We start from the raw sequence: 23,535 nt of genomic DNA, 5'->3' as shown, positions 1-23,535 counted from the left end.
ATGTGGTACCTCTGGAGATCAGGTAGTCCAATGTCTTGCATAAAGCATGACTCATCTTGAAGTAGGTTTACACAAGACTTTGTGTGGCTCAGCTTTAACTGTCCCTAAGGATAAGGACTGCATGGCTGGTCCTGTTCCTGTGCTTGACTACTTTTGTGAAGCTTGTTTTTGCAAACACAACATTCATAATCGTATATGTTGCAACATGTCTCTTGCACTTTGTCCTTTCACTCGCCTTTACAAGAAGAAATCTGGCCTTACTAGGACATGATATGAGGGAAATGACCAATATCCTTTACCTACCTGTGATACCCTTGCTAGTGTAGCTCATATGCAGGTAGCCATCATTGCTCTAAAGGCATGCAGTCAAGTTACATTCAGCCTGATGTTTGTCATGGTTCACAGGTCCTGTTTTGCAGAGCTTCTCCTTGAACTGCATCTGCTGCATGGAGTTGTTTCGCCCCTGGTGCAGGACTTTGTGGAATTTCATGAGGTTCCTGTCAGCCTATTTGCCAGTGTTTGAGGGATCCCTCCATTGTAACAGCAACTTCCCAAGTCTGGTGACCTCCATGCATTTGCATTTGCTTGGCATTAATGACCTATAAAAGAACAGTTGCACTAAGTTTCAATGAATGTTAATTTTTTTAATAAAGAGCCAAACTTTTAAGACTGGTAACCTGTCTCTTTTTGCCAAATGTACATAAAATTCCAGAAAGTTCAGTACAAAAATTTCTGGCAGGCACTTTTTTCTTGTTCCCTTGCAGAATATTTTGTTTCATGTATTTAACAAAATGACACTGCCAGACTTCATATTCTTTGTTCTCACATGGAGAAGTGGGTCCAGGTACCCTGAGGTGCAGTCCAATACCTAAAACCTTGTGGTTAATTTACTCTGACATCCTTTATAGATTATTTGTGAAAGGACACCTTATATTAATGTAGCAAAAAGTTCATTAGCATGTGCTCCGCGTTGTTGCTTGTGGCTATTGTGAGTTAGTTCATGTCTCAAAATTGCCACTTTTTGCTCTCAGAAAGAATTTTCCGGGCTCCTCTCAAATGCCTTTTAAAATGTCTCATCAAAAGCAGTGCAGAGAAAATGACTCATAAAACCACTGCCTGCCTTCTCTGTTATTAAACTCTTCCCATGTCTGTCTGCCTGGAAGCAGCTACAAGAGCTGCAAAGATGAATCAAACACGCAATGGAGTAGCACTTCTCAGCTAGTGGGATGTTGTGACAGCTCTGACCTCTGAGTGACTTGCTAACTCTGCATCCAGTGGAAGCTCAAAACAATGAGTGCCTGTCCAGCTACACCCAGATTTGTTTCCTGCTGTCATAGTTCAAGGAAGTCTGCTCTGTGTGGGACAGAGGTTTGCAAAATGTTCTACAGCAGCCAAACAGTAGTGGTGGAAAACAACGCAACTTGTCAGTGGTAATGCCCATCCTTTTCATGTGTGTGAGTCACACATACAAAACTGTGTGAAATGAAATAGTTGCTAAACATAGTTAGCTGAGATGTGTCGGAGTGTGGCAGCTCACCACTATTTAGGTTTATATTCACCTAGCTTAGCATTCTTGGAGAAAAAAGCAAATGGCTTGATAAACTTCTAGCCACTGTGGGGAAGAATTACAAATTCAAAGTCCTGTGGTGCATAACTTCTTATAAGAAAAATTTCAAAAGTATCATTTTGGTAAAGGTAGGACTGCTTTTCTGAATCTCAGCATCTCAAGTTTCTAACTTGGTAGATAGTGTATGGAATTTTGACAGCAACTTGCTTGAATAGCATTTCAACTCATATATAGTAAAAAATTTTCACAGGTGAAAAATTGAGATCAGTGGAGAGGAGGTCTCTTCTTTCTCCCGTATCTTAGTTCAAGGCTTGAAAAAAAAAAGTGCTTTTTACTTGTGTATGTGGTGATATTTATGTAACAGGTAGCAACATTGGTCTTCGTTGCTTCAGTAAAATAATGTTTGTACTAGTGAAGTCCTCAAGGACCTGGTTCAGATAGGCTGGTAGTGGTTAGCTCTTAAAAGGAGATAATTTATATTTTAAACATGAAGGTGAAGTTCTTAACATAAGCTGCTATGATTAGGTTTTCAAAGCACAGAAGTTGATGGAGTACAGCAATGCAAGAATCTTGCTTATTTGCTTCAAGTACCTACTTCTGCAACTGTGCTCACTGTATTCAGTCTTTTAGAATATAAATCTTTAGTTGCGGAATTATATATTTACTGGGGAAAAGGAGTGACAGCTTTTGTTCCTTTGAGATAGCACAAACAAAAATACTTTGCCTCTGAATCAGGCCGTCTTCATGAAGTCAGGAAGCCCTTAGATATACTTGGTGATATGGAAATAGTATATCTGTGTTGGGAAAAGATTAAAGTAGCATAAGAAATTTGCATGGATTTGATAATTGTTGATATGTACAATACATTTTGCTCTTGTAAACTGTACTAAAAACTGAAGTGATGCATGGGGAAAAAAGGTGATAGAATTGCTTTTTGATAGTGTTGATAGTTACAGCATTTTTGACACAAGTCACTTGAATTTCATAATAAGGTGATACTTTGGGGACTCTTGCATAAAATTTTCTACAGAGCTTGTATTAAATCACTGAACATGTTCTGTGTATGAAAATTTAAGACAAATGCTGGTCCCTTGTAAGTGTATTTATCACAAAAAAAAAATGTGAATTATCTGAAATGGCAATACCCAAAAATTATTTTAGAGCCACTGAACAGATCTGCTTTGTGATGCTTCTACAAACAAGTCCTCATATGGCAGCATTCAAAATATCACATGTACATTCAGCATTGGCTTTCTGTAGATAGAAAGGTAAAACTTCTGTATTGTAATAGTTGTTCTGTCCTCTTCCATTTGCTGAATGGCAATAAAACGATATATATATCATTCTCCATTAATGTTGACAGGCCACTACAAATTGTGATTTAGCCAAGAACATGAAGTGTAGCCATGTAGAGATTACCTGTAAGCGACTTGTTAATGCATAGTAGTAGTAGTTTGTAGTTACATAGTCTCTATAGGCTTTTATTCAAAACAAAACAAAACAAAAGCAAGAAACGCTGTATTATGTTCAATGGCATAAGTGATGAAAGAAATTATGTAGTCTGTAATGTCAGGTCTTTTTTTTTCTGAAACATTTTTTCAGTAGATGTGCGATAATTAAGGGGTTGGATCCTAAACTAGAGTAAAAGGGCATCATTGACCTCAGTTGAATTGCACTGCTTTATAACAGCTGAGGGAATAGCAGGAAGTATTTGCATTCTTCACTATTTCCAAAACTGGAAGATAAAGAGCTGTGACCAGAGTACAAACAGAAAAAATTACAGGAGTGTTAAAGAAAATGTTACATTTCAGTTTGGAGTAGGACTCTCTTTTATTGCTAATATTATCCAAATAGGCATTTAGTAACTATGATGACTCACTTTTTACTCTCAGTTCATTTAAGCAGAGCTTGGGAACCATTTAAATGAGGCTGATACCCTACTCTTGTGCAAAACTTTGCAAGTCATCACGTTTAAGCACAGTTTGCTTGCTTTCAGGAGAAAAGTAGAGGACTTGGTGCTGCATGCTTACACTAAGTGCAGGGTTTCTCCTTGGAGCAGTATAACATGCAGCATTTGGTTCCATATGCTTATGGAAATGAAGATGCTTTATGCATGCATGGGCAGCTTTTGACAAGGGCAGGTATGTAGAAGAAGTTTGACTGATTGTTACTAGAAATGTGGTATATCACAGCAGCCTTCTACAGCCACTTAATTGTGATGGAGGATATGACTGAGATGCGTATTCATGTCTTTCTTAGTCATTAACTAGGTCATAGCTTCATCTGGTGTCAGTATTTTTAAAATCTGCTAAACTGAAGCAAATCATCCAGTCCCTAAAGATGCTGGATAGAGCGGAAGGATGGATTGTGTTTGCCAACCAGCGCTGAGGTCATGAGAGACAATAGGATATTCAATATAAAATAGGTGTGCCAAGGACACAAAGGAGCAGTTAATCATTTTTGAAACCTACAGTTCTGGTTCACTTAATATTCAGAAGCATTTGCTCTTTCAGAGTTTGTGCACTTCATAAAAACTCAGTGTTTTTTGGATGAAATGGCCTTGGTTACTAATTCACTGCGGATATATTCACAGGGTCTTATCTTCCCCTCTACTTTTTGTTTATGGTAATGTCACTCAGCTGAAGACAATGTGGAGCAGTCCTGCACTAGAGCACAGAGACATCCACAAAGGGAATCTGTCCTGCAGCTGTATTTCACCTAGGATTAAGAGAAGTTAAAAAGAAAGACAAAGTAGGAGAGCACTGAAAAAGACTTGTATGACTCAGTATGACTTGTACAGTCTCCTCTTCCCCCATCTCCAATAAAAGTGTAAAACCAAATTCATCATCTGTTATCACTGCAGCACAACAGCTTGCTTCCATCCTAGAATGCTGAAGGGTGAAATGCAAATGCAAATTTTCCCATTATTTTCATTGTGAGGAAGATGTAAGACAACTCCAAACAAGCATTAGTATATGCAAAGCAAGAATGCTGGTGCTTTCATCTAATCATATACAGTGTCTGTGACTTCACCTTAGAAGTGAGTGTTTTAAAGCAGGTGTAAGACATGGTTGAAGTGATCCTTTCCACAGTGTTTCCCCTGAATTCCAAAAAGTAGTAGCTTAGGAGCCTCTTATACCAGTTTTTGCATCTGGACAGCCATTTTTAATAACTGCTGATGGTTTAATTTTCAAATGTGTACTTATTGCATATGTAAATTTGGAAAAAATTATTATCCTCTGCACAGTTTTTACCCTCTTTTCATATTTTTATGCATCTGTGGTCCAATTTAATACACAAAATGTTTGTCTGTAACTCAGGTTTGACAATATAGATTTGATTGTACAGTATACTTCTTTACCACTGTGATAACTTTTTGAAGAATTGCAAAGTGTTCTTCTCTGTATCTGATGCATGTTCTACTGTCTTTGGTAAGATGGAATCAAAGTTTTAAAATACCAAGGCTTCACACTACAGCGGGGAGACAGAATTACGGAATTACATAGTTCAGAGTGTTCAGAATGACAGTGTTGATTTTCAAAATGCTCACTGTCTTGTGCTATTAGCATTGGTTTACCATGTGATATAAAAATTTCTAGCAAGAATGATTTATCTGTTGTACTGTCTTTCATTATAGTGGTTGTGTTGAGACAGCCAGTTCTGTAAAGTAGTGAGCACATCTCGAGTAAGAAATAATAAAATAATTTTACTGAAAACAGTGTGACAGATACTTAAAAATTAGTTAGAAAATGCATATGAAGCAGCCAACCCTTCCCCAAGCAACTAATGCGGAAGTGCTATATCAGAAAATACTAGATTGAAAACAATGTATCACAGGTGGAAGTCTTATAGAAAGTTTTTAAAGAGGAAGTATGAACATAAAGCAGCTGGTTTCAAGGAGGTATAAATTATTCTAAATAAGAGCAAAATTTGTATATTATAGATATATAGCGGAAGGGACTAGGAGAAAAATACAAAGCTTATCTTCAGTAGAATCTGGTGGTTGCCTCATTGTTTCTTTAAAGTAACTAATACTAAATTAAAAGATGCTTGAAGGCAGGGCACTGTTCCTGTGTCAGTAGTTAAATTGAGGTGAATCATAGAGCAGAGCTACAGAATTGAGTGCAGTTGCATGGGAACCTATTACTTTGCTTTACAGGAATTGTTCTGAATTTTCAGGAAGCATTCCTGACTTACTAAGCAAATCAAAACCTGAATGTCAATGTCAAATTTCTGTGAACAGAAAGACCAGATCAAGATAATTTTTTGAAACACTTAGTTTGTGTTGCTCTTCTGAAACAATTTACTGTAAACTAACTTATTTCTAAATAAAAGCTTAGACTAGCCAAGAAATCAAACATGTAATTTGAAAACAAACAAATAAATTCAAAACACGATGTCTCAGCAATTTTGCAACTTAGGCACAAAACCATCTTCTAGAATTGGTACTCTTTTTTACAATCGTTTTTCTATGTAAGAGCATTTTTCTACAAAACATTGGGTTTGGATGATAATTTTGACCTCATCAAGTTTACAAGGGAGATACACATAGTGTTGATTAGCAGTAATCCTATCAGAAGTGCCCATTCTTCAGCAACAGAGATAATGCTTAAAAAAGGGATTTTGAATATGAGAGGAAGGCTTCCAAGGGACAGGACAGAATGAGATGAAATTATAGCCAAAATACTAGGAAACAGAGAGATGTTCACAGATACAACTTTGAGATTAAGTGACTTTATTTAGGAATGTCTGAACCCATGCCACTGATAGTACTTAGAGAGGAGAAAAATTATCTGAGATCATCTTCAGAAGTGAGGATAAGATGTCAGGAAAGTGAGACAGAGTGAGGTTAGAGACATTGTTGAACACTGCAAATGAAAAGGATTATAGCACAGAAAGAAGGGATGTAGAGAATTTCAGCAAGAATGTAGAATAGGAAGAAAACAACAGGACGTGCATCAGGTCATTTATTCTCTAAACCTGTTAGTTTCTCAAGAAGTAGATACTTTTTAATTATTTGAAATAGAAATCAGAACACTAATTTGTCTTGATCAAAAAATTCCTTTCAAAGGCAGATTGATTTCTACGTACTTTCCTTCGCTTAGCATGGACTTTTAGAATTAGCTCATTTTTTGATTGGAAGTACTCTTGTACCATTTGATTTAATTGGGAGAAAGAACATCTTAGTATTTCAAATTTTACTGATCATCAGGTGAAGTGCTTACATGCCCTGGGACCAATTGTAAGGTGATGGCTTTGTGGAGATATTAAAATAGCATTTTACATTTTAAAAATACCTCTTTTTTTTGGTGTCTGGATTCTTGTGTGCTGTGTTTAGCAAGCAGCACCAGCAACTGCTGTAAGGAAAGAAAAAGTAATTGTATTTTCAGTCTGTTGGCTTTATTAATTTGACAGCTTTTCACAGATAGCTATTTTGTGACTTTAGGAAATTTTAAGACTAGATAGTATAACTTCTTTACTGGAGGAAAAGGGTGTGTGTTTAAAAATAAATACAGTGTGAGTTTTAACCTTCTTCCCTTTCCTTCAGAAAGTTCAGGTGAAATAAAAGTCACTGAATTTCTTAGATACGATTTAATGTTTGTCCTTTAGATGTTGAGTTCTTTAAGAAAGAAAAAGCTTACTCCTCTACCCATCTGCCATACAATTTCATATGACTATTTATGCATTTTTGGATTTGAATGATTGTGAAATAGCAAGTTCTAAATAATGCTGCTATAAGGCAGAATATTAAATATAAAAATCATTAAAAAGCAGGTGTAGAATTTACTGCTGAGTCCCACAGTTACCATATTTTCATGCCTATAGCCCCTGACTTTTAAAAGATGTTTAAAACTTTACCAATCTTCTATATAGGACCACCGTCTGTGAGATAATTGAAAATTTGCCTATTGCCTCTGCAGATCTTGGCATTACTCTTCTGTCTGCATAAAAATCTGGAAACGTTAACTTTAAAGATGCTGTACTCCTTTGTGAGGATCTCTGGGCTGCTGCCCAGTAACTTAGAAGTAACTTAGGAGTGACAAGAAACATCCCAGAAAGTTGCTGTGGAAACCATAACTGCCAGAGCACCCTGACACTTCTTACTGACAAAAATCTTGTGGGTTTTCATATGGCTAAGCTGAAAGGAGAAGGTGACAGGGTGCCATGACAGTATTGAAACATGCACTGTTCCCATCTCTCATCAGTATGTGGAACTTCTGAATCCTGTTTAAAATTTCTGATTTTTATACAATTGTAAGTGAAAGCAACAAAAAGGTAAGTCTTACCCATGTTTCTCGGTCTCTGTAATTCGTTGATAGTGAGAATTTGTTTGCAGTTAAATTTCCATTTTTCAAGCTATTTGAAATAGCTCTTCAGAGGAAAAATTACTGTAACTTGTTGTGCCACTTAACAGTCAGTGTATTAATTAAAATGATGGAATGTCATTACCTTAATGATATTTTCTTCTTCTGAACACTCCTAAACCAAATTAGCATGCCTCCGTGTTAACTTCTACACATTCACGTGAAATACATGTGTTAAAGCTGAAGCCTGTCTCCTTGTCATGTGCTTGTGGATTGGCATACAGTTGAAATCAGTTGTGCTCTACATAGCAGAGGAATTTAATGAGCAAGTAACAGTGGCTTTTGAAATGACACACTGCAATGCGCTGTATGGTAGGTGGCTGTAGTTATAAAAGTATAATTAAGTGTGTGGGAACTGAGAACATCTGCTAAGGGAATGCCAGTTTAAAAGAAAAAATCCTAAAAATGCCTAGTACTGTAAAACTAGCATTAAAATATTACGTACACCAGATTAAGCTGAGGACATAATTTTAATAATTATATTAAGTAAACTGGGGAGAGCACGTGAAGGAGAATATTCTGCCATGCTGCATTACGTTATCTATCCTCTTTTTGTTATTCACACTGCACTTTTTGAGGTTGAATAGCTGGTATTACAGCAAGGCATGTAACTGATCTACATGTTTTCATGAAACAGATACCATCTCATGGGCTAACACTCCATGAATTAGTTGAGTGACGCTTACAATGCAGAACAATGAGCCCTAAATAGCACTTGAGATGGTGTCAGAACTGGGGCTGCCACAGGTACATTTAAATTAATCTGATAACCTCGATATAACATTGCATTTGGAACCAATACTAAACCCACTCAATCCTGTTGGCATCAGTGCTCCTGGGAATGTACCCTTGGCAAATTTTCACTGGGTGTTTAGAAAGCAAAGCAGGCAATATATTGTGATAGCAATGAAAAAAGCCATGTCTTAAATCTATTCAATCATTTTGTTTAGAACTGCACTTCTGGTCTCTGTTAACTAGCTGGAGCAGACTGATTATCTATTTGACTATTGTCGTAATTTCCTGTTTTAAGATCCTGTTTCTTGCCAAAACTTACAGGTCATGATTCTACAATATAATAATTTTTTTGCATTAAAAATTCTGGTCACCGAGAGTTTAGCAAATTTTGGACTCACTGGGTGGAGTACAGTGATAAACTTTAAAGCAACTTTGTTAGGAATGTGATTTTCCCCTCCCATTACAAAAATTGTGCACCACTGAAACATCTCTTCACAGGTGCGCAGTAGAGATTTGGCAAAAACAGAATCTGAAAATCTATTCCCAGTGCACATGAATGGAAAATTAGAGCTGATTATTCAAATGCTTCTAAGTGTCAGGGGTAGTATAGGGGATGAGTGAGGTTATTCATGTAGTTGATACTGCAATGAATGCTACAGCAATCTGAAAATGAGGTGCTGGTGTTTGCTTTTCTTTCAGACGCTCTACAGACCAATCTTTGCAGAGGAAAAGGCTGCGTAGCTTGAAGACTGAGGGAGTAAGAGCAGTAGACTGTGACAAATTGCTTTTGGCAGGGGAAGGAGCAGTTTGGTTTGGAGGGTAGTGGCAGAAAAACTGGTAAAGTCAGTTAAACCAATGAAGATAAAATTGTCTAGGAAGGGATCTGGGGCTGAGAGCTGAAAAGGCAGAGGTTTGTCTAATGGCTCTAGAAAAGTGATTTGGGTGTCCCTGTGATGCCAGATAATGAGACTTCAGTATTTCTTCTTCCTTTTAGAAGGAAAGAAAATCTAGAAGGTGACATGAGAAGGAATTACATTAGCATTGTGAGGGCTGATGATAGGAAATGCCAGCTAACACCTTTGCTGCTTCAGTTTGTTCCCTCTTTGCAGATGCAGTTATTTCAATAGCTTTATATTTGCTTGTTTCTGCAAATCTGTGGCCTCAACCAGAACACAAACTAGATCTCCTCAGGGGATGCAGGAATAGGTTTGGATAAGGAACAGAGTCAGCAGTAGACTTTAGTATCCTTCTTCCATTTGCTGACACAGTTTACACTGGTAGTAGGAAATTAAGAGACTGAAAACTTGTTCTGGTTTGTGCCCCTGCCGCTTTGTTTCTGTGGTAGTGGGTGTTGTATATTATTGTGGAAGAGCATGGAAAGCTCTCACCTGTGCGTGACCAGCAGATGGATTCCATTGCACTGCATAGCCGTGTATGATAGTCATGTAGAAAAGAACCATTTTTTTCTCCTTCATGTTCTTAAGTGTGTTCTGAGCTGCTTTGTAAATTCACATTTGCCTTTGAGTAATTTGTCAGCCCCTCAGGTATCAGGCATTATCATTCAGGTTTGTTGTGTGCTTGCTTGTTCTTTTACAGCTGTTTCTGTCAAATACTGTTTTTCCCTGATTTGCATGCCATCTCTCCTAATTGTTCCTATACCACTCTGCTTAATCTTTGTGAGTTTTAGTTTTAGACTAAATTTGATTTTAGACTAAATTTAGACTGATTTGCTCTAGGATAAGTAAAGGATGTTCTCAGTAGCAGAAATCTTAAATGTGCTGGTGAACAATTAGGAATTGGGAGGGAGAGAGAAAGATAACCATACAGTCTAAAAATTAACTAAATGTCTAGAACTTTTGTAAGTCAGGTGGCAGATACAGGTAGTTAGTAATAACACTTCTTAATTACATGAGTTAACTGTCCTCAAACCACAGTGGCTAGTAGTTCTTTCTTTGGCTATTTATATTCGGAAGAATTTTAGTTTGTTGGGGTTTTTTGTGGTGTATAGCATTGAGACAAGTTGGATTTCAGTAGGTCTGAAACCAGCTGACATGTGCATGTATTCATGTTATAAACACTAGAAGTTGCATTATTTTGATGTGTATTATGTGGAGGAGTAAAGCTACGTGAAATAAAAATTGGTGACTGTGCCCCTTGGGAAAAGGGTAAATATAGTATCAGCAAAACATTCAAATTAAAGGTTGCAAAGCTGATTATTCTGGTTTTCACGTGTTGTACATAAGTAGTTTTCCTTTATTTTGAGAGCACATATTATTTATTGCTGCTATTAAATATCTTCTTTCCTGTAAACAGTTAAGTCTAGTGGGACTAAAGGTATGCAAGGTAGTGCTAAGATTCTTCAGAAATGGCAAAATATGCTAGGAGTTAATGAGACAAACAATATGGTATAAGGAAGGCTTTATAGCAAGGAGAGAAAACAGAAGTTTATAACATTTGACTTGCTTTGAAGCCTCTCACTGAGCAGTCATTTAGGCATGGAGGCATCAAAGCCCTAATTTTAACAGAAGCTGAAAGAACTTACTCTTCTAAAAGACAGCCGTGACTCTTAATGAGTCTTACTGGTTTGTACAGTGCTGCTTAACTGGTGGTCACTAAATTCCAGTATATGTTGGCATGACGATTGAAAGGCCAGAAGTAGTTCCTTGAGGAGCAGAACTGAAGAAACTGTATATCTATTCAGATTAACAGTGAATTAATCTACTCTAGCTTTTGCTTCATAACTCCTTAATCTAAACAAAATTCTTACTATCTTTCCCCACTTTCTTGCTCTTTAGTTCATGTCATTTTGGGTTCACAGGGTAGATCTGCAGATGCACCAACAAAGCTAAACTGGAAGATGGCACTCAAGGAAGAAGCCTGACATGCCTCCTCTGATGAGAGGTCACTGAAGTAGGTGTGGCATTAGTATTCTGGTCTGCAGGGCCAGAGTAGAGCTGATCTGAAGTTAAGACCCTCTGTGGATGTCAGGCTTTGATACCTACCCTTTTGCTGTAGAAAGTTATTCCTACTTGCTAATGCTGAAACACACTTTGGAACTGAATTACACCAAGGCTGTTCAGTGGCTTCCAACTGTATTAGTCATCAGTGCATGCAGAGCTTGGAATGAATATAATGGGAAAAGCTTGAGTTCAATTCTGCACCTTTTTAGACAGCAGAAATATTTTGGTTATTTTTGTTGTCTGTCTGGTATCTAACAAGGCAAATTAAGCTGGGGTCAGCGTGGAAGGGAGTTTTGTGGCTGGGATTATAAGATATGTGCATTTATCCACACAGAGCTCCTAATTCTTCCTCCCTGCATGAATTCACTTATATCTGATAATGCTAAAATATATTGCCCATTTGGCTTTGATAAGGTCTGTATTCTCCATGGGAATTCTTCATGGAACTTGTAAGCTTTCAGTGTTACCAAGACCTCTGCATGTCTGTCAAATTTAGCCAAAATTGGCCACAAGTTTTAGGTACTCAGTAGGGGTACTGAAAGGTTTCCTGTGCAATCCCTTCCAATTATTGTCTTAGCAAATAATAAGGATTGAAATGTTTCAGTTAATATCTTCTTAGTTAGTCTTTTAAGTTATAGGTATTCTTTTTGGTTTTATGAGCATGTTACAACTTTTTTACAAAAAGTTTCAAGTCAAATGCTGCTGCTTCAGCATATTTATAAGAATATATTAAGGAGTCTTACTTATATCACCCCACACACTAGTCTGACTCTGTTAGCTAGGTGTAACATTACCTAGTAGTTCAGGGAGGCATACTTTAATATGCCAACAGAGGAAAACAGAAATGGATTTTTCTTTCATGAATTGACACTATTTCCACAGATTCTGTGGGAATGACTTATGGGGGAAAAAAAGCCCCATTGGAAGGAATTCTATTTAGGTAAGGATTTATGCATGTTTAGTCTCAAATTGATGCATATTATATACCTGGTAGAAAAGAGCAAGAATGAATTGTTGGTCATACTGTATAAAAACAGAAAATTAGATAATACTTGAAGTATTCAAGTAATATGCAAAGTGCTGGAAATTTTTCTTATGTTCCTAATACCTTTTGTAGCTTCTGCAGTCTAATGAACCCAAATTTAACCCACAAATGATGTATTTTTAACAGAAACATAGTTCTAATTATATTTGTTGTTTATTTTGAGAAAGATGAAGAAATAATTGGATATTCTGGGAATATTTGGATCTTCTGGGAAATAAAATTTTAAAATAAAATTTTAAAGAATGCCAAAAAGATTTGACAGGTGAATTCTGGATACCATTGTTAAATATTGTATTTGTTAAAAGACAGATATTTCACCATGATGAAATGATTGGCACTTCCTAATCAGGCTTCTTTTGTGTCAGTAGTTTCTACCTTTCCAAAGAGTGATCTAGAAAGCTAATGTATTACCAGTGCTGCATATTTCCATTAAGGAGAAAACTGGACAGACTGTGTATACCAGAGTTCTAAGCTAAGGACCACAATGACCCCTATCTTCTGGGGTTCTAGATGCTGAAATCTTTTCCCAAACAGCTGTGCCTGTGCAGAACTGCCTTGCTACACATCCTGAATGAAATAATATGTAAATGAATGCCACAGGCATCCATCTCCCATATGGGTTCTGGCTACCTGTCAGGGGCTCATTGGTGTGTCTGTGGCATCTAAGTGTACCTGACAAGGGAACTTTCAGAAGTGCTAAGAAGATGCATAATGCGTTTTAGGCACACTGTCTTATGGTGGAGTTTTTTGTAATTATGTGTGGGGACACTAATCTACTACGTATCTACTTCAGTGACATCGTCTCATACAGTAATCTTAAATCATTTCCAGCCTATGAAATGAGTTCATTTGAACAAACACAGTTCCTGTAAAACAAGAGCAAAAGAGGAAGCCAAAAGCAGGGAATGAAGATAACCACCACTAAAGGCTAGACATTTATAATTTTATATTATTAAAAGCAGTAATAGATGCCTGGGAAAAAGGGTAAGAAATGTGAATTGCAGTCAGCAAGTTAATGGAAATTCTCTTTTAGCCTTTAGTCAGTTAAAGGAACTTTTCTCTTTTTTTATTTACATTTAAGCAATAAAAATAATTAAAAAATCACAAACACCACAAGCACGACTGGAATTATTAACAAAATTTTCTCTAGTGGTAGAGGAGGAGATGCAGAGTATAAAAGCAGCAGTTTGTCCTCCTCCTTCCTTTTGCAGCTGTAAAAATAACCAGTAAAATGTACAGAATGTTATCAGCTTGAATAACTTTCTTGGTATCCTCTTATACTTGCAGTTACATTTTAGGAAAATGTTCTGCTGTTGAAGCGTCTGAGAAGTATTTTGAGATGACAGCAAGTACCTATTTAGAACCAAGTGCAGAAATTTGAGTTAAGTTTGCTTTTCAGTTTGTAGCAAGCCAAAATATGTGTCTAGTAAAAATCCTGCTACCAACAGGCAAAATTTTAAGATTCAAGTCTTTTCTCTAGGGATAAAGACTTAAGTTGTTAACAATTTAAACACAAATGTTAGACCTTTTTCTACTGATGCTGCATGCAGTAACGAAGATTGCTGTCAGGAACAGTTTAGAAACTTAGTCTTTGCTTTTCTTTCAGACATATAGTTAACTTTCTCTGTTTCATGAAGAAACACGAGAAACGAAGGGATTATACCAGTTTCTCTTACTCTTGCATTTATGGCATTCTCAGAAAAAATCACATTAGGAAAAGTGTGTAAGGAAAGAAGTTCCTTATTGTTAGATTTATTCCCCTGCCTTCAGACAGTCACACTTTTCACATACACTTGTCAAGTTCTGGATCTTAAGTCTGACCACAGCGCTCCCAACAAGTGCTTCAGACTTCAACAATTGTCATGAATAGAAATTACCTTATGATTTGCAGCTTACATTTAAGATTACATTAAATGGTTAATAGGGCCTTTATTCCTCCCCCTTACGTTCAATTCCTTTATGTTCTTATAGAGAATGATGATCCTGTGATGGATTCTCCTGTATCTGATGCTTTTTGAACATTTGCTCATAGAAAGTAGAACCACTTCTGATTTTCAAAAACAAAATCTTAGCAGTACATTAAATAACAGTGTTAGGAAATAGGCTCATATATCTGATATGCTGTAAGTTAGATATTAACCTAAAATCGTTTGTTAGTAATAGTGTAGGCAGATGATCCAGAAAACAGAGCTTTTGAAAGGTTCTTGAAGAACAAGGTGATAAGTTACCTTGTCTGGTATGTTTACAAATTTTTGCAAATTTCCCTGGTCATGTACATACAATGTGACTTACCTATTGCATTCCAGTAGAAGTTTATGGCCATGTACAAATTATTCAGGAATCCTAATTGTTTAATGACCTGATCAGTACATTTGCAGATAATGTGTGTAAGTAACATGTGTACAACAACACCACACTTAACATGAGGATGTCTTCACAATCCGGTAAGCAAAACTAAAATGACAGAAACTATGATATTAGTTGTCTGTCTGTGTTTTTCTCTTTGATTACCTATCTGAAAACAATTTAATTAGAACTGGAGTATCCAGCTCCTGAGTATTCAGCTTCTTATAGGGTGAGGCAATGTGATCTGGGACAAACAGTATTTCTGCTTATGTTTAAGCACAGAAATAGTTCTGTGGGGCCTTCATAAAGCATATGCTTAAGCATATGCCTTGCTGGGTTGGATCTCAGTACAGACACCCTGCCATTTTGTTGTCTTCTTGTTGCATGGTAATGAAATTGAAACATGGAGGAACCATTTCCATACTTTCTCCATTTTTCATTATAGACACTGTCTACCTATGCTCCATCAAACATTTTTTCATAGAAACAATATATTGGCATATAAGCCTTCCTTCTGCTTAGGGGCTGGCAGGAGAGACATCTGTTCCCAAGGCAACTTCAAGACAGTTGGTTTTTTGTGTGAGTTCTTGTTGCCACAGCCTAAACATTGTGGTGTTTATCAAGTTCTTATTGTATTCTCATTGCCCTAGTAATCCTGCTAACAGTAAACATCTGAAAAAATTGCTTTTAAAAATTGAGAGAAATAAAATAATCAGCTTCACTGTCCTTTCAGAACTAATGCTCATAATTTTTTTTACCTGCTTCACTGAATGTATGAGTTGGCATATGAAGTATCTGTTGCAGAGGTAAGAGCAGGAGTGCTGTGTAGAGTCTTAATGATGTGGGGTAAAATAATTTACTGCCACATGCATATTTGGATATAGAATCCTGCCTGCTAACAAATATGTGTTTGTAGATCACCTGCAATGTTTAAACTGAATAATCACTGACTGATTTGGCCTCTTAACTTTGCAGATATTTTCTCAGATTACTCTGTCTAGGTCAACCTGTGAAACTGGCAAACATTGATGAAAGTCTGACACTCCTTCTCACACAAGTCTGGAAAGCTTCTGCCTTCTCCAAATATCTGGACATTGCTCTCTACCTAAGACAATGAAAATCTATCATTTTTCAGCCAGACACACACATCTATCCTGCTGTTGATCCATCTGCACTCTGTGTTATAAGCCAATTGCTCCTCTCACCTAAGGTCCTTGGAGTAGAATTCATTACAAAAGATGGTAGCTATAAAGAGCACATACTAGAATTAACTTTAGGATTAATATAAATCCTGTATCAAAAAATACATCTTAAACCTGCTTTTTATAATATCTTGTGTGAAATGGCAAGGAGTAAATAACAGGTAACTTAGAATCACAGAATGGGTAAGGTTGGAAGGGACCACGGTGGGTCATCTGGTCCAACCTCCCTGCTCAAGCAGAGTTGTCCTAAAGCAGATTGCACAGGATTGTGTCCATATCATTCTTGAATATCTCCAGTGAGGGAGACTCCACGACCTCTCTGGGCAATCTCTTCCAGTGCACGGTCACCTGCATGGTGAAGAAGTTCTTCCTCATATTCAGTGGAACTTCCTGTGCATCAGTTTCTGCCCATTGCCTCTTGTTCTATTGCTTGGCACCACCAAGAAGAGCCTGGATCCATCCTCTTGATACTCTCTCTTCAGATACTTATAGACATTGATGAGGTCCTCTCTGAGTCATCTCTTCTCAAGGCTGAACAGGCCCAGCTCCCTCAGCCTTTCCTCATAAGAGATGTTGCAGTCCTTTGTCAGCCTGTCTTTTACGCTCTGATTCAAAACAAACCAGACAAGGTAACTTATCACCTTATTCTTTAAGAATCTTTCAAAACCTATGTAAGCAAGGAGGCAACTAGCATTCTAGACTGTGCCCCCTGTTGTTACATAGCTAGCAAGCCTGGGATTTCAAAGTGGTCTAGACTTCATGGCTACAGAGCAGGAGGGAGAATGACCCCAAAAATTAATCATGAGCTTGGATGCCTTTGTGATGTGGCATTTAAGATTTCATAATATGTTGAGTTATTAATAAAGTTTTAAGTATAATTTTTGGAGTTTCTACATGTCCTTAAAAAAATAAAAGAAAAAAAAGAAAGAAAGAAAAAAACGCAGTCGCCTTTTCTTTACTTCCCAGTTCTTTCCAAAATTTTACATGGAAAGAATATTCTAACTTCTGATGGCCCTCTATCCTTAGGTAGCTCTGGACTGTGGTTATCACCAATGATTAACAATTATTTGAATAAGGTGCAAGCAGGTTAATAGCATGTTACTCCTCATTTAGGCTTTGATTCACAAAGCGCTTTCTCACATTTACTTAGTTGTTGATTTATTGGGTGTTAGAGATCCTGCATTAGTGGCTGTAGGTGCTCTAACATCTGATCAAGAAGGGAATTAAAACCCTAACAATAAAGACATGCATCTTGATTCATGAATAAACTGAGGGTGGGGAAACCTTCCTTGACTTCTCACTAACCCTTTTTATAGCTCTGTCTGAATGTGGAACAGATGGGGTGACAGAATGCTTTCCTGCAGCACCCCACACTGCAGAACTTACAGGAACAGAAGCAGCAACTACAAGTAGATATCAGGGTCTCTTGGAGAAAATAGATCAGGTGTCAGTGAGATTCTCATGAGTCTTTTCAGTAGTCTCTTGTAATGCAAAGTATTGCTGAGCTGAGGTAATCATTGTAGTGTTATCAAGAAATAGCACAGGGATATATATTATGTATTTAGCAAAACGAAATGTAGCAATGGTAACCTAATGCGACTGTGGTTAAACTCAGTGTTCTTTTACCTCAGCATGTAAGATCAGGTGTGAGCTGAGTAGAAAAATTGCCTGATGTATGTGACTGAATAGCAGTCTCTGATTTTGAAAACTCATGCACTTCAGTAGTGCTTTGTGTCTGCACAGTCATTATGGGCATTCTGTCACAGTGTTAGCTGTCTGAGAGCTGATCTTAGCTGATCATCGGGCATCCATTTTGTCAGTGAAGTGTCTGATGCTTCCAGTGGAATGTTCATCTCACCTCTGTCAGGTGTCTCTACGCCAAACCCATTCACAAAGAACAATTTTCAGAAGGCCCTTTACTCCCACCCCCTCTCCCCCTTCTTGAAGTAAGGATCTTAAAGACTGATTGAAACAATGCTGAATAAAATAATTTCAGGCATATGTCTGTTAATTTCATTGCATTCCTTTGGCTCCTACTGCTGGAATCATTGAGTATTTGAATGGTACTTTGGCTCTTTAGAAGCAAGGAATTCAAAATAATTTTAATATTAAATACAAGGCCTGCTGTTTGTATGAGTGCAGTTTGGGTTGCCTTATTTACATGCATACTTTTCAGGTGTGCAAGACTAATTTGTTCTTCAGCAAAATTAGATTAATGTGGAACATGTTAGTCTTTGTATGCAGTTCCTCATTGAGTGTCAGCAATGCAGCTTAAGCTGTACAGAGGGAAACAAAGCTGTGGTGCTAAAACTGAGTTTTGTCTGTTAAAACTTGAGTAAGAGTTAAGTGTGCTTTAGGTAAATATGTCGAAGCCACCTGCTGGAAATCATTTTGGCTTTGCAATGTTCCAAGAGTCCTGTACTTGTTGGATCTGAAAATAAATACCATGTTGCAATTTGTAGCTTGTGGTACCATCAGTGATTCAGTTTCAAGCTAAAAGAAGGCTTGAAAATGGTGTCTCTTCTAGAAGACTGAAAACACTGTGGGAATTTGAGGCTGTAAGAATATTCTGTGGCTATGGAAAAAATCCAGAATTTTAGTTAAAAACCATTTATCAAAAAATAAAATAGAATTTGCCTTAATTTTTAAGAGATCTTTTGGAAACTCTCAGAGGTAGTTTGCTGATAGCTGCAGCATAAAAATAATTTAATAACACTTTATTCACTGCCAGTTGTCTATTTCCATAGTTCTCAAGAAGTTTAACGTGCTTTTTTTTTTTCCACAAAACTGACTGCATAATAGCAGCAGAATTCAGATAGTTTCTGAAGAACACTAAGTTTTTCAAGCAGCGGAATGTCTGATTTGTTATAAATACAAGAGAATACAGCAATATACATGTTACGTGAGAGGTACAGTTATTCAGACTTCTTGTAGAGTTTAACTGGAATTCTGTTTTGGTATTTTGTTTACTTGTATTAATTAGTACCTTGAGTCTCCCATTATGAAAACAGTCCCCTGTGCATACCTTCCGACTTACTTCAACATAGCCAGGCAGTTTGTATTTTTAATTTATTTTTTGAAGCTATATTACATTACAAATTCTGATTTTTCCCTTTGTTTTATTCTGGGCCTGATGTGGGAATAGTGCAGAGGGAGAATGACTTTTTTTAGCCTTCAGTATTTTGGTCTCCAGCGTGTCTGCCCACTTACTGAAGTAAATTATAGTGGGCAGTGTATATGTAACGATACAGCTGAGACTGGCCAGTATACAGAATGCCATTGGAAACATTTTCTGTATCTATCTTTTTCTCTCTAAAAGAGCCTGAATAGAAGAGGTATTAAAGCTCCTAATCCTAAAATGAAGCTATGCCATAAACCAGTAGTAGATAGAAAATAATGTCTAGTTTATCCTGTGACATTCATAGGTTAAAGTCGGCTCTTAATGTAGGATGTTGTGCTTTTTCTACAGTTGTAGTTTTGTCTGTAGTGTTTTACTTTTTGTTTGTTTGTAAGTACTGTATAGAGTTAGGATATCTAAATAAATTCAACCTTTGTGTGCACTTTACATTGTTTCAGTGCAAACCATTAAAAAGTGTGTTGATGTATAGTGACTTGATTCACTACCTCTTGATTCCATTGGGAGTTTTGATATGGATTCCTGTGGATGCCAAGACACATACCCTGATTCTGTGCATAGAAATACAGCTAGTAACATTACGAATGTCAGTGTTGTCTCTAGAGACACCTTAAATCACTGGATGAAAACAACATCTGCTTATAAACCATTGAAAAAGACCTGCTAACTTTGGCTGCTTAGAAAATACTTGTAGAGACCTACTCTTTACATTTTTCTGTTTGCACAAAGGAGTGAATAAACCTTATAAGCAGCTTTTAAAAATATTTCCACGTTCCTGTATGGGAATAATTTTTATTTTATAATTTCAAGCCCGAAAGTTAATCACTAGTTTTTTATCCCAGAGCATGTGTTTACAACAGAGATACTAAACAGTTGAAAATAGAGTGGCTTATAATGGAAGTGACAGCTCATCTTTAACTTTGGAAGGACAAGCAGTACCAATTTAATTAAAGCTGTGTTAAAATAGGACTGCCATTTGTATCACAGTGGTTCTCTCTCCACGCCTCCAAAAGCCTTGCTGCCATTTTGTACCACACATTCCTATCTTGTGCAAATTAATAGATCGTTTTATTTCCCGCAGGAAATCTGAAGACTTTTATAGCAAAACCTCCAGTGTCAAAATGAACACAGGTATGCTGCATCTGTGAGATTTTTCTTTTATGTGTTGTTTTGTGAGCAGAGAATCCCAAATTTATTCAGATTTTCATTAACAAATTGTATTTTAGTTGTTGCTGTACTCAAATTAAGCAGGATATTTTAATAGTGTGCCTGCTTATGTGCATTTGTATTCCATATATAAAATTTACATACATGTTTTTCTATGTATGGATATATATGGATACATGAAATATAAATGCATGTTTAGCCTTCTGTGCTTAAGTTAATATCAGTTTCGTGTGTTTATGTTTTATGTGAAAATACATATGGACATAGCATCTATGAAAAAATGGTGTTAAAGCATCACATTTTCCTAAGAAAATGCACATGCTTTAAAAATGCTTTATTTTCATTCTGTACTGTCACTTAATTAAGGGACATATAAACACTGCCCTTATTATTAGCTACACTTGTATATCAGGTGAGGATAACTATTTTGTACTTACAGAGGTTTGTATTTTCTCTCAAGTTGATGTGACAGATGTATTGACCAAATTAAGTACTCTATAGGAAGTTATCTTCATGATCTATGACAGCATACTAATATTTGCTCCTGAATTATTGAAGTCAATAGATAATGCTGCTGTTTGTGCTGAAAGTGGGAATAGGCCTCTTGAAAGCAGACTGCTGAAATCCTCACCTTGCTCATGTCAGGTGTAAATTTTCAGTTGCAGTCAGCTCTTTAGGGTCCATAGGTGAACTGTCTGGTTTGCAGATTAACTGTGGTGCAAGGATAGACATATCCATCCTTTCCAGACCAGTGGTTTTATCATTGACGATAGTGCTGCACCATGACAGCTGACATGATAAGTGGGACTGGAGGACCTGAACTACTTTGAAGCCTGAATTTCAGCAGCATGCTCTAAATCAAAGGGATTACCTTTTCCATGGTATAGGTTGCCGTTATATGGATCACTGAATTAATCAGGCTTCGTGGCTTCCTGTTGTCGCAAACAACTGGAACTCTGTAGGACCCATTTTTTTTAACGGATCTGTTAGTATGAAGTTAAAATGTATTGGCTTACTTGAAACCATGACATTTGTAAGTATAATAAGACAGAGAAAATAATTTTCTCTGTTGAGTTTGTGCATTTTTGCCCCAAAGTTGTGGTTGTTCTTAATTATTTTTCAAATGCTAACCAGGGTGGTTAGAGATAGACATAAGATTTAAATAATCTGTGGCTGAATGTCTTCTGTTGAGGATTGGGAGTCTTCTGATCACACAGGAGCCTTGAAAACAGACTTTAAGGACCTGAACACACCTGAAATCCTTTCCAGTTACTTAAGGATATCATGACTGTAAGCTGAACTTTAGTCTGCTCTGCACTTACACAGTGAAAATATTTTTCATTTTATGTATGCTTGATATTAATGTGCATGTTACCAGCTGCACTAAAAGAACATGTAGACAACAAATGTGGTATTTCCTATCAGTTCTGTTGATGTAGATTGTTTCCTGACTGTAACAAAAAAATAAAATAAAATAACCTGTGAATAGGTACAAAAGTGAACATCTTGCACCTATCTTTGCACCTATATAGAGCATCACTTTATTAAGGAAGAGAGTGACTCAGGTGGAAGCTGTTTTGCATGGTGTTCTGGTCTAGTTGTTTCTCTTTTTCTTTTTTTTTTTCTTTTTACACTATGCTGGTTTTGAACATGAGTGATACAGTTTTGGTTTGTTTTTTTTTATTTCACTACTTCATAACAGGAATTTGTGCATGATGCAGTTGGAGGTTATCAGATACTATTGATTTGCCACTAGTTTGTTTTAAAAATATGCATTTCATTAATGACTCCTGCAGATAAATGAGCACTCTGATGCCAGTAACTGCTGGAGTGGCAAAGCTAGTGTATATGTGACTTTAAAAAGAAAAAGTAAATCTACTGCTTAGACTGGGTTCCTCTAATCCTGTGTTCCCTGTGGCTGCAGACTTGGCAGTCTGTCTCAGCAAACCCTGAGGAAGATATTTTTGTCTACAGAGAAAATGTTTTGAAGAGCTTTGGTTTTCAATACTCTACCATATATGGGAGGCATTTCTTACCATTTGATGTTAATTCTGTACCACATGTTAGGAAGGAATATTCAACAGCATAAGGCAATGAAGCATTTTTGCAAAAGCAAAGAAATAGAGGTAAGAAGAGGTTTTCAGAAGTACCAAAGGTACTTTGGGCTCATGTTTCCTTTTGGTGTTCAAATGCTGTCATAATTTAAAAATAGTAGTCTAGTAGAATGTGTACCTTTTTAAACTGAGACTAAGCAATCATCAACAGAATAGTATTTTAAACTATTCACAGGGGCTTTCTTCAGTAAGTCTTCAGGTATTTTACAGGTTGATGAGCATTATTACCGTGGTGACTTGACTGACTAAATGACAGAAAACATGAGCCAGCCATGAAGCTTACATCTGATTAAAATGCAGGATAAATGTGCTTACTGTTCATTATACATATGTGCATGCATAGTTGACATTGGGGAAGAATTAATTGCAATGAAGTATAATAAATGGATACAAGTTAATAGGCTAAAATAGATTCTTACTGTCCATCTGTAAATATTTTGGCTGAATTTCACACAGATCATTCTTGATAAATGCATCTAATTTTAAAGGTATTAAACAAGATCACTGTTTGCATTAGATGAAGTACACAAAGAGCAGCCAAGAGTGAAAAGTATGCAATTCTGGAAGACTGCAAATATTTTCTGTTTGTTAAAATTATTAGTGGAAGTCATCACATGGACTAATCTCTTACATTTTGTCTGGGAGACAAGAACAGAATTTCTTGGATCCATGCCGAGTTCCTGAATAGATTGTGAAACCACTTTTAGGTCGCTAAAGCAAATTAGGTTGACTTCAGTGTTCCAGGCATTCTACAAAACATTTAGTTTTTAGCAGCACCAGAGAACCAAATAATAGTAGGTTCACCTGTCAGTGTAGATCATATGATAAAAGTTTGTCCGAACACCCACAAAGGAGTTCAGAGAAACAGTGGCAGGAGGGAAAGCCCAAGTAATAGCCT

General features: G+C 36.8%; 1 protein-coding gene across 39 annotated transcripts in view; it reads left to right on the top strand.

The window, feature by feature from the left end:
- The window catches only part of SORBS2 (sorbin and SH3 domain containing 2), a 217,500-nt gene that overhangs the window by 115,922 nt on the left and 78,043 nt on the right, over positions 1–23,535 (top strand). For 35 of the 39 annotated variants that reach the window (XM_017821365.1, XM_017821451.1, XM_017821283.1 and 32 more), the window contains one exon: positions 20,438–20,487. The exons of the other annotated variants lie outside the window; for them this stretch is intronic. In XM_017821365.1, the coding sequence (XP_017676854.1) occupies positions 20,478–20,487 (10 nt within the window). In that variant the 5' untranslated portion in view covers positions 20,438–20,477. The remainder of the gene's footprint in view (positions 1–20,437; positions 20,488–23,535) is intronic. 39 annotated transcript variants of the gene reach the window in all.

The sequence above is a fragment of the Lepidothrix coronata genome, unplaced genomic scaffold (genome assembly GCF_001604755.1).
Source record: "Lepidothrix coronata isolate B3197 unplaced genomic scaffold, Lepidothrix_coronata-1.0 Scaffold0, whole genome shotgun sequence".
Lineage (NCBI taxonomy): Eukaryota > Metazoa > Chordata > Aves > Passeriformes > Pipridae > Lepidothrix > Lepidothrix coronata.
Note: the sequence above shows the minus strand (reverse complement) of the source record. Positions and strands in the feature narration are given on the sequence as shown.